The 12,433-nt window shown below is 37.2% G+C and overlaps 1 protein-coding gene across 3 annotated transcripts in view; it reads left to right on the top strand.

Annotated features, from left to right (window-relative positions):
* Positions 1–12,433, top strand: part of FOXJ3 (forkhead box J3) — a 141,631-nt gene that overhangs the window by 40,924 nt on the left and 88,274 nt on the right. For all 3 annotated transcript variants that reach the window (XM_039238653.1, XM_039238651.1, XM_039238652.1), the window contains exon 3: positions 9,238–9,562. In XM_039238653.1, coding sequence (XP_039094584.1) covers positions 9,238–9,562 — 325 coding nt within the window. The remainder of the gene's footprint in view (positions 1–9,237; positions 9,563–12,433) is intronic.

The raw sequence follows: 12,433 nt of genomic DNA, 5'->3' as shown, positions 1-12,433 counted from the left end.
GGGAGATCTAAGGTATAGAAGGTAGTTAGAAGTATGCCATATATAAACCGTATTGAAATTTTGTCAGGAACAAGCTGGTCCTGCACCAGGAAAATGGAAAAGCTTACTTATTTTTTTCTGGGTAACTCCTTTGTCTCTCTGCTACAAGGTATCCAGCTGGGGCTTTTATACTCTAAGAACTGTCAACCTAGAATTCCTTTATGGAATAAGTAGGATTTTGTGGGCTGCTTCAGGAATCATCATCTTATCACTTTATTGTATGGGGAAAATTATGTTCTCAATTTTCATATACAGTCTACAAACAGAATTTTAAAATGTAATCCTTTCTGGGCCCCTTCTTTAAAAAATTTTTTTTTAATAGTTTTTATTTATTTTTGAGACAGAAACAGAGCATGAGCAGGGGAGGGGCAGAGCGAGGGACACAATCTGAAACAGGCTCCAGGCTCTGAGCTGCCAGCACAGAACCTCATGCGGGGCTCGAACCCATGAACTGTGAGATTATGACCTGAGCCGAAGTTGGACACTTAACGGACTGAGCCACCCAGGTGCCCCTCTGGGTCCCTTCTTTAGGTTAATGAATGAGGGGCTCATCTCCATTGAGGTTGCTAAATGATTGTTGTGTCATTTAGGTCATGTAAGTCTAAAACCACTCAGTAAGAATGATAACCATTTAAAATTTAGAAAATTAGGGCAACTGGCTAGCTTAGTCACTGTGACTCTTGATCTTGGGGTCTTGAGTTTGAGCCGCATGTTGGGTGTAGAGATTACTTAAAAATAGAATCTAAAAAATAATTAAAATTTAGAAAATTCTGAAGAATATGAATTTGATAATAAAAACTGAGTGCTTATTGACTATATGTTAGAAACTATTCTTTTTTAAGTTTACTTATTTTAAGAGGGAGAATGAGAGCTGGAGAGGGGCTGAGAGAGGGAGAGAAAGAATCCCAAGCAGGCTCCACACAGTTATCACAGAGCCCAATGTGAGGCTCCATGTCATGAACCGTGAGATCAAGACCTGAGCCAAAATCAAGAGTCGAATGCTTATCTGACTGAGCCACCCACATGCCCCTCTTTGAAACTATTCTTTGTGCCTTGTATGTGTTAACTCATTTAATCCTCACAGTAATCCTTTGGGTTGTGTACTATTTTTAGCCTCATCTTAAAAATGAGGAAACTGAGGCATAAAGAGGTTAATTTACTTGTGTAAGGTCACATAGCTGAAAGTGGAAGAGTTTGGAGTCTAATCCAGGACACTTGTTATTTTTCTGAAATTGAACTAAGAGAAGAAACTTTGATTTTGCTGATATATGAAAACTAAAGTAACACCAGCTACTTTTGCTTGGAAATAAATTATTATTTCGTTTGTAACTTAAAAGTTAATTTTATGTCAGAGAGCCTGGGTGACTCAGTTGGTTAAGCATCTGACTCAATTTTGGCCCAGGTCATGATCTCACGGTTTGTGAGTTTGAGCCCCGCACAGGCTCTGTGCTGGCAGCATGGAGCCTGCTTGAGATTCTTTGCCTCCCCCTCCCCCGCCCTGCCCCCCGACTCTCCTGTGCTTGCTCTCTCGCAAAATAAATAAACTTAAATTAATTTTATGTCATTTGGTTATAGAATGTAAAGTCAATTTATATTAGATTATTTTATTTTTTTTTAGGTTTCTACCACAAATCTGCCCCTGTGGGTACACAAACATTCATACGTACTCTTCCTCCTGTATCTTGGAACTTAATTGCTCTTTTCCCAAGGGAGATAACCCATAGTTTCATCCAAGTATTATAATTAACTGAAGATCCAAGCTCTTTAGCTGCAGTCTCTTTCATCAGATCCTGGTGTGGCTTCTTGTGGTTCAGAGATCTATAAATCAAAGATGAATTGTCTACATTCTACCTAATACATAGTTGTGGAGAAGGAGTTAGGATAACAGCAATAAAAACTTAATCAGAAAAGAGGATAATGGGAAACACTCAACAGTCATTAATGCATTATAAAATTTTACTAGGTGAGAATGACAGTGACTCCCTGACAGTATATTAATTCCTTGATTTTGCTCGTTGGTAGTGCCTCCATTGTCCCTTATGCCCTGTGAAAGATCCTGTCTTGTCCATTATCTTCCACGGCTACATCTGAGATGGATATTATTGAAGATGCCCTTTTTGGGAAATGTATACGTGTTTATAACTTCTTGTTGATAGGCTTGGCTGTTATTTTGGAAACATAAGCGTCTTTTGAGTCTAGTCTCTTTCCTCCTACCTTCCACACAGTTATCTTAAAATACTTAGTTTGTAGACTTTTTGCTGTTTGATTCAAAGTACCTGCCCAGGAAGAATTTTTCAATGTGAGGACGGTGCCTTTTGTGCTCCGTTTACCCCAGGAATTTGTAGTCTTGTTTTGGTGCTATGGAAGCCCTTTAACAGTCTGGTAAAACCTGTGGCTCCTTCTCAAAATGTCTCAAAATTCACAAAATAAAATACTTAGGATTACAAAGGAAACTGATTATATTGAAATATGGTTGGCAAAATATTTACTTTAAAACATCATAATATATGTGCTTTTAATACATATTTAACAGATTTAACAAGTCTAAACACTAGCATAATTTTGAAGTAGTTGAGTTTAATAGTTGAGATTCTGCAACATTTGCATGTGATAAGAATATATTTGTTATTTATTTATTTTTTAATGTTTTACATCTGAGAGAGACACAACATGAGCAGGGGAGGGTCAGAGAAAGAGGGAGACACAGAATCTGAAACAGGCTCCAGGCTCCGAGCTAGCTGTCAGCACAGAGCCCGACGTGGGGCTCGAACCCATGAACTGTGAGATCATGACTTGAGCCAAAGTCGGATGCTCAACTGACTGAGCCACCCAGGCGCCCCTATATTATTTTTATTGGTGGCAGAAGTTGCAAGTACTGTTAATGCTTCTATGATGTGTTGTCTTAACTTCATAGTTCAAGAGAATGCTAAATTTCAGTTACAAGTTAGTGGAAATGAAGAGTATTTTTTCCCCATCCAAGTTCATTGACCTCTTCTGGCTTCTGGAGAAATGTTCGTTCTGATGAGGCCATTTGAAACATGGTGGAAATCATGGGTGGAAAGACAACACCCTTACATCATTGCTTTGTGTGGCAAGGCACCAGTCTTCTCTGCTGCCAAGGCTGCAGTTTTGTAGCTACCGTTCAATTACTTCACTTTGCTACTCCAGAAACAGTTGGTGTTTTTTCAGCTATGCAAAGTTTTAAATTATGGGACTCTTAGTTTAAATTGCAGGCCATAGACAGGGAGTTACCTCCTTTAGCAAATCTGCATTTTCTCCATCTCTGCTCACAACTCTAATAGAAGATTCTCTCTTAGGACTTTGTTCTAAGTGACAGGAAGGAGCCAACACATGCCAACATTCTAAAATTTTTCTATATTTCTCTCCTTGCTCTAGCTTCATTTGGCATATGGTTTGCTTTCTAACTTCTGTAGATGACCAAATTTGACCAAATCCTTTTCATTCTTTAATAAGGTAACTAGCTTTCCAAACCCGCAATATCGGAGTTATTGTTTGCCTCATCAACTCTTGCTTTAAGAGTATCTTATTTTAGGTTCTATTATTTTTATCACCCCACTTCATGTCCCAAATTTCATGTTTGTTAATAATTGAATTTATCTGCGGACAGATATCTTTTTGTAGTGGTTAAATACAGAAGAAGTCTGGAAGGTAGGCAGTTCAGGGCTCAGATGGCAGCTTCACAAAAAAATCAGGGACCCCAGATTTTTCTCCCTGCTTCCATCCTCAGTGTATGGCTTCCATTTTCAAAGATCACCTTGTTATCCAAGTTGACTTCTGGAGCTATAGCTACTGTGTCCACATTAAAGAGAGAAGGACCAGTAAAAGGTGCAGTGCCATCCAGAATGAAATTGAGGTTGTATTCCTAAGGAAGAAGGTAAAAATAGATGTTGGGTGGCAGTTAGTAGTTTTCTGCCATAGAACTTGCTTCTAGTTACCTTAGGTGCTAAGATGCTGTAACAGGAGTTATATATTTAAGATACACACACACAGACACACACCCCATGAAATGCGTGTGATTAGAAATATTCCTGTGGTAATTACAAGGATTTCTTCTGAGTTTTCAGTTGTTCAGCGTTTCTTATGAGTCTGATATAAATCTTTCTAGGATTTTTCCTAAGCCTTTTGAGATGAAATGCCAGGTGCCAGGAATATAGTCAAGGATTCAGGAATATCTAGGTCATGACATCATTATCCTCATTGTTCTTATTTTATTTTCCTTGATGTTTTCTTCTTACCTTATTTAGGAAGCCAACAATGTCTCTGCCCATTTCCCCCCTTTTTGATACTGTTGAAAACTTCAAACTTACCTGAGTAGTCCCCGGCTACTTCTTGGGAGTTAGGGAAGTTGCAGAGAAGGCCAAGCAATGTGCTGAAGTAGCTAGAAAGCTAATTTGGTATCTTATCAGTGGCGGTGTTTCATAAAGTGGGATTAGAGCCTCTCCCCTCTCCCCATCTCATGACTTAATGTTGAGTTGTCATATCTTTAAAAAATTTTTTTAAAAATATTTATTTTTGAGAGAGACAGAGTACGATGGGGGAGGGGCAGGGAGGGAGAGAGAGAGAAGGAGACAAAATCCGAAGCAGGCTCCAGGCTCTGAGCTGTCAGCACAGAGTCCAGTGTGGGACTCAAACTCCAGAACTGCAAGATCGTGACCTGAGCTGAAGTCGAACGCTTAACCAACTGAGCCACCCAGGGCGCCCTGAATTGTTATATCTTAATGTTGTTTTACCTTCTCATTTTATGCAGAAAAGATTCCTTATGAAACTTTTTTTAAGCAATGAATATCATAGATTGAAAGATTTCAGACATGAGTTTTCATGCCCTGCTTTTCCCCATAGGTAACATTATCTTTTTGTCTTTGCTTCCATCTGCCCATTTTTTTCTGCTCTTCCAGAACTGTCTCTGTTCCTGTGTAGTGCTACTTGTCAGTATGAGTCCTACTTTTTTTTCCCCCAGTTCATAAAGGACTTATCTTGTGATTATCCTCCCCTCCCCTCCCCCCCCCCCCCCTCCCCTCCTTCCAGCTTGTAAAACTGTATGGTCTCACTTGTTTGGGAAGAACCAAACCCACACCTTCATTGGATGGCCACTATTTCAATCATTTAACTATCATTTATTGACCCTTTACCTGTTGGATAGAGAGAGAAAAGAAGAAAGTTTCTTCTTCCAAGAACCTCATGGTCTCTGGAGAGAGAGATAAAGATCATCATAATCTTGTATAAATCCTGGGACAGAAGTATTTGTATTCGGTGGGAGCAGGATCTGGTTTAATTTAGGAAATGGAAGATAAGAAGAATGGAATGACCAGGCTTTCTGGAGAAGGAGGTGTTTGATTGAGTCTTGAAGAAAATGTAGAAGCCAGCTCGGCAATGATAGAAGGAAAAGACATTCCAGAAACTAATGTTCTTTATTCAAATACTGTGTGGTTTTTCAGATAACATGTACCTGGCATGGTGTTAGGTAGCATCTGAAGTATTAGTTGTGTGGTCACTTGTCCTCAATGTGGAGGTTGGAAGAGAGAGTAAGAGTAGAATGCTTAAGCATATGATGCAGTTAAACATATGGAACAGCATGGTAAATACCAAATTGAGGTTATACTTGCTCCAGGAATTTAGAGAAGGATTAATAAAAGATTAATAAGAACTAAAGTATCTGTAGTTGAAAATGAGGAGTTTAGATTGAGTATAATAGGAGAAAGGGAACCACTGAAAATCTTTGGGCATGATGACGTGAAAACAGTGCTCACAGATTCCTCTTAGAGTGTATGCTTGGACTCTGGAGGTGACTAGCAGAAAGGGGTGGTAAGAAATTAGAGTCTAGGAGGCCAGCTAGGAAGCTCTTGGAATGAGGTGAGGTAATGAGGGCCTGACATTTCTTAACCAGATTCCCATAACTAGATTCCTCAGAGCCTTCGTGCTGTTTTTAAATGTATCACCATCTGTTCTCTTATACAAGTGGACTTCTGTCACCACCATTCCATTAAAAGGTTTCTTTCTAAAGTTACTGATGATCTAGCCAAATATAATGGTCATTTTTTGTGTGCTTTAGTATTTAATGGAGAACCATGGCCACAGCCAGATGACGACTAACAATGGAAACACTTTTTACCTTACTACCCAGAATACATAAAATTTAATAAATGAAAGTGAGAAGCCTCACTTTTTCAGTGTTTAAATTTAAGGGGCACCTGGGTAACTCAGTTGGTTGAGCATCCCAACTTTGGCTCAGGTCATGATCTTGGAATTTGTGAGTTTGAGCCCCACATCGGGCTTGCTGCTCTCAGAACTTCTGTCCCTTTCTCTGTCTGTCTCTTCTTTGCTCGTGCCCTCTCTCTCAAAAATAAGTAAGACATTAAAAAAATTTTAAGAGATATTTTATAGTGTACTTCACATTTAACCTAGCAGAACTGGTGAAGATAAGCATAGCAATGGGGAAAGATTCTTACTCATGGTGTTTTTGACTAGGAACCATTTTCTTCTAGTTTGTTTAAATTTTAACTTTCTTCAGCTCTTAGCTCAAGGTATTCCTTCCCTACCTCTGAAGGCTGCGGTCCATGTTTCCTCTCCCTTTTTTGTATTGTTGCTGCACCCAGAGCTCGGCCTTGCTTTCTTTTTCAATTCTTCCTTATGTTTGACCTTCCTAATTTGACTACAGTTTCCTGGAGGACAGATATTTTATCAGACTTCATGTGTGTGTGTATACAAAATTTTACTCTAACAGTACATGTGTGATTATAAATTCTTGTTAACACGTATTAAGTACTTACTGATTATATGTTTATATTACTGAGACAAAGTCTCAGTCAGTGGCACTGGGGGAAGGAAACAGAAATTAAAGATGGTTCTCAATAGGGGGCATCTGCAATATCAATTATATTCCAATTTGGAATGTGGGTTTATATTAACTTTGAATATGTATGTGACTGGCTCCTTTGGGAATTTGAACAAAGTAAAGCTACTCAGTGGAGCCTTAATTGAGGCAAATAGAATGGACAGCATTGTATAATAATTGCCGATGTTTATAGAATGAAATGTGAATAATAACAACAGCAACTACTGTTAGCATCACTACCACCACCAGTAGCTAACATTTATTGAATACTTACTGTGGGCCAGTCACTGTTCTCAATACTATACATCAATTGAGGTAGGTACTGTTTTGCTCATTTTACAGATGAGGTATGGTAGAAAAGCTACTGGATTGAACATGAGGAGACCTGGGCTCTGGTTTTAGTTCTACTGTTAACTACCTTTGTGAATTTGGACAAGTCTTTAACTTGATATCTACGGTCCTTTGCCCACTCATTTGACAATTTGTGACATCTACGTCTAAGTTACCTTGTTTTCTTATTTCATAAGTTCTCATAACCTATTTCATGCTGGGAACAAGCATTTCGTATAATGCTGGGATTCTTATAGAGCAGGATGGTAAGGTTTTTGTTTTTTTTGTTTTTTGTTTTTTTTTTTTTAGATCTCTGAAGGTGCTCTGTAGAGGAATTTAAAGTTTAGATTTCAGAGGAGTGCGTACAGTAGAGATGGAGGGAATTTGAGGAGTAAAAAAGGTAAAACAATGGTTCAAAATCTTTGAAGAGCAAGATAGCAGGACCCTACTACAGTGCTGATAGAATCTTCATAGCTGTTTTTTTATTTATAATTGCTGTTGCTTAATCTGGTTTACTTTATAGTGCTGCATTACCTTGCCAGATAATCCTAGAGTAGTAGTATTAACCAACACATGATGGATGTTTCTTCTGTGTGTATGCTACCACACTTAATTCTCAAAGTAGCATTTTAACTGTAGGAACTATTTTTGTTTCATTTTACTAAAGAGAAAGCTAGAGTTTAGAGATATTAATTAACATTTTCATTTCCCACAGCTTGTAACTAGTGGAGTCAGTACCTGAACTCTGATCTGACTTGAGAGCCTATGTTCTTTATCAGTTCTATATTGCTTCCCAGAAGTTCATATCCTAAGCACATATTCCATTTGGGATAAGGGCCTGTACTGGGTTTTATTTGCCACAAATTGTTTCTTTTGACTGAGGTACTTTAAGTTTCTTGTCTCTCTACCCTCCATTATTTTGATATCACTTAGAAGTCTTTCATTCTTCTCTACTGTGTTGTCAGGGTCATTATTCCTGTTTCTCTGATTGTATGGTAGAGAGGTTTGTATTCTATGTTTAAAGTTAGCAATTCCAGTGTGAAGTATCAGGCTTTGTTTCTGTATTTTTATCTTCAATTCCTAGAGCAGCTTTCTTCCTTCTCCAGAATATGTATCGACCTGGTAGATTTTGTTTTTCTTGTTTCTTTCTTTGGATGATAATGGTCTGAATTTTTTAGCCTTGGAGAGAAATGCATTATAGAATCCAGATCACTGGATGTTTGCATTAGTCTGTCCTGAGCTTTTAATCCTTCCTCCGATCCATTTATATGATTTAATCTCTCCTATCCTACACTCCCAGGTCTTTAGTGTTCTTAATCTTGTTCCTTGACTTTGTTTTTTGTTTTGTTTTTAACTGCCTGGGTACTGCCTATCCTCTTTTTTCTTGTTCATTAGTGTCCTTGAATTTGCATTCCTCTTTTCTGTCAGTTCCCCCAGCTAGCTTGTCTACTTACTATTCTTGTCTGCCTTGCTTGGTTTTCTTACCTCCCATCTGCTCAACTCTACCTTCTTTCCTCCTTGCATATTCCTGTGCCTATTTCTCAGTTACTTCTCTGAGCTCTTTACTTTAGGTATTCTTTTGTTTGTGTGACTCCCCTAAAATTTGTGTAAAAGAAATGCCAGATGTACAATCTTAAGTTTTTAAAGGGCCTGTGGTGTCGGTGAGTAAAGAGCTGGACTACAGACTTATTTTTCATACTATAATCCTGTTGCCCTATTTAAAGTGATAGTTTTTTTTAGAAGCATTGGCATCAGGATCACTTTGTGTATATGTATTGTTCTGTATCTTAAACATTTTAAAACCAAATTGTGTTTTGGAGAGGAAAAAATTTAAAAAGATTGGAAATATTGATCCCTTAAATATTTGGTTTGGTCATTAACATACTCAATCTTTTTCCTCCAGATTTAACTCAGGCTTTCCCTCACTTTGGAACTCCTAGATTTGTGAATATTGGATATTTTGAGAAGCAGGGGTTCTTTCCTTGATATTGACTAAGGAGTCTATTTACCTTCAGGATGACATCTGAACTGGAGAGCAGCCTAACATCTATGGACTGGTTACCACAGCTCACCATGAGAGCAGCCATCCAAAAATCTGATGCTACACAAAATGCACACGGCACAGGAATTTCCAAGAAGAATGCACTCCTTGACCCAAATACAACACTGGACCAGGAAGAAGTCCAACAGCACAAGGATGGGAAACCTCCATACAGTTATGCCAGCCTCATTACGTTTGCAATTAATAGTTCACCCAAAAAGAAAATGACTCTAAGTGAAATTTACCAGTGGATTTGTGATAACTTCCCATATTATAGAGAGGCTGGCAGTGGTTGGAAGGTAAGGATTTTATTATTTTAATGATGTGAACAGTAACAATATTGGCTTCTATTGAAGATAAAGCTTTATAGAGGTTTATATAATTTTAAATTCTGATTAGTAGTCATTTTTAAAATGTCAAAAAGGAAATTAAATGTTTTTTATTAAGTGAATAACTTTATTTTTGGTAGAATATCAATTTGTTAGAGCTTTATTAATGTTAAAGACTGACAGTGTACAGTAAGAACAGAAGTAATGTAGCATTCACTGGAAAACAATACCTACAGTTCAGGTAAGTTGATAGTTTATGGTTTAAAAAAAAAAAGTATTGCAACCAGTATTGTTTTCATTATGTATTTTTTTTTAACTTTTTATCTTGAAAGAATTTTAGATTTATAGAAGAGTTACATAAATAGTATAGAGGGTTCCCATATGTTCTTCATTTACTTCCTGTATGTCAACAACCTATATAAACATAGTACAGTGATAAAAGCTGATAAATTAATGTTAGTACAGTATTTTTGACTAAATAATACTATTAACTTCCAAGAAAATTAAAGACTTCATTCAGATCAGCTTTTTTCCTAATGTCTATTTATATTCCAGGATCCAGTTCAGGATCTAATCTAGGATCCTGCATTATGTTTAGCTGTCATGTCTTCTTAGTCTCCTCTGATCTGTAATAGTTCCTTAGTCTTGTCTTTTATGACCTTGATACTTTTGAAGTGTCCTTGTCAGGTATTTTGTGGAAATATTTCGTAGAATGGTTTTGGATAGTATGTTTTATAGTATGGATTTGTCTGATGTTTTCTCATGGTTAGATTGAGGTAATGCCTTTTGGGGAAGGATAATGCAGAGATGATGTGCCCTTCTCTGTATGTCATATCAAGAGGTACTTGATGTTAGTATGTCTTATAACAAGGTAATATTAACCTTGGCTCTTTGGTGAAGGTGATGTCTTCCAGGTTTCTGCATTAAATTACTATTTATCACTTTGTAAATTATAAAATGTTTTGGGGAGCTACTTAGAGGGCATGCAAGTACCCTGTTTCTTCTTAAACTTTTGCTCACCAATTTTAGCATTCATTGGTAGATCATAACTATAGCAGTATTAATTGTTTTTTACTAGTGATTTTTTTCTTTTCCTTCGTTCTTTATATTAATTGAGATTCTTCTGTATGGAAGACTTGTTCTTCTCCTTTTATTTAATCATTTATTTGCATTGTATGCACTCATGGACATTTAACCTTTGTGCTGTCATTGTCATTCAGATTGTTGCGCTTTTGCCATCAGGGGTCTTGCACTTGGCTCCTGTGCCCTTTTTACATGGCCCCATTATTTTGTTTAGCACTTTTTAACTTTCTGGCACCACAAGATGTTCCAGGCTCATCTTGTATCATTTCTTTCTAGCCCTACAATTAACCAGTTCTTGAAGAAGCCCTACTTCCTCCTCTGAGCTTTTTGATGTTCCGTCACATTGGTTTCCTACTTAATTTATGTTCTACAACAAATAATTCAACTTAACTTATTTTTGTGCCTGCAAATGTTATGTTTATTTTCCTACGTGGAAATTACCCAGTTATGTGCTGTGTATGTGTGTATGTGCATGTGGAAAAAAGGGAGTTTATAGAGCTTTAGATGGTAGTTACTCTTGTTTTTCTTAAGCCTTCCTGCCTCAACACCTTTGTCTTTTTTGTTTGACTAGATTTATTAAAGATATTTACTGATTTATTATGCATTGTGCTGTGCACAATGCCAGATATTCAAGTGTCTCAAGGGAAGGGATTTTTTTTACTATAGCCACTTCTATTCCATGTCCTAGCACAGTGCTTCCATCTAGTAAGCCTCAGGAAATGTGCCTTGAATCCATGTCCTAGCCTTCTTTCCTACTTTTATTTTTTGCCAGTTCCTTCTCATATATCTTTTTCTTTGCCTATTCCAACCTACTAGCTGTCCCTGGTTATAAAACCTGTGATTTTTTTTTTCTTCCTTTTGTTTGTCTCTTACCTGTCCTTGGACTTTCTCTCTCCTGCCCTTTTTTCTGGTTGGCATTATCCTATTTGTTGTTTTAGCTCATATGTTACCTCTCTCCTTATAGAACTAATCTCTTTTGTGTTTCCATATGCTTGATTAATGACAATATCATAGACTTAGAGAATTTTGCTTAAATATCTTGTTTCATTAGTTTTTATTTCTGTACTCAAAAATACTTAAATGATAGCTGCTTTTATTGTTTGCTGTGTGTCAGGCACTATATGCCAGACTGCCTTCTTACATCTTTGTCTTTTTAAGTCACACAACAGTATTAGGAAATAAGTACTGTTCCTGTCCAAATTTGTAAAGTAAGGAAACTGAGGCGTAGAGAAGAAGTGACTTTGCAGAGTTTCTTAGCTACAGAAGAGAAGAGCCAGTATTTGGTACCAGACTTAGTCGGTTTGGAGATTTCAAATCTCATGCCTTAACCATTATGCAGGGCCTTTAATTTTGCAAGCAATGTATAAATATTTATTGAATTTAATTTGCCAAGGTGAACTATCTCTTAACTGGCTGACTCGGTATGAGAAGTGATTGTAAATAGTATAGTTTGGATAAGAGTCTACTTCTAACAGAATATTTCAGTGGAGGAAATATAAATAAAATTTGGTCCATGAGTCAAAAAAAAAAAAAAAAAAGTCATACTAACCAAGTAGTAGCGATCCATCTAAGCTGTGTTTTCTGACTTTACTGTTAGGCACTACTATTCAATAGAGTCCTTTTGTCTAGATTTACGATGAGGGAAAGGCTAGCAGATTTTGATAAACTTGTTTGGCATTGAAAAAACATGATGGCTAGGGAGTAGAAATGCCCCAAATTTAAATAAGTAGCTTAGAAAGCCCACCAGAGATTCAAGAG

The sequence above is a fragment of the Hyaena hyaena genome, unplaced genomic scaffold (genome assembly GCF_003009895.1).
Source record: "Hyaena hyaena isolate Hyena2069 unplaced genomic scaffold, ASM300989v1 scaffold_144, whole genome shotgun sequence".
NCBI classification, from domain to species: Eukaryota; Metazoa; Chordata; class Mammalia; order Carnivora; family Hyaenidae; genus Hyaena; species Hyaena hyaena.
This window is presented reverse-complemented; position numbering and strand designations above follow the sequence as displayed.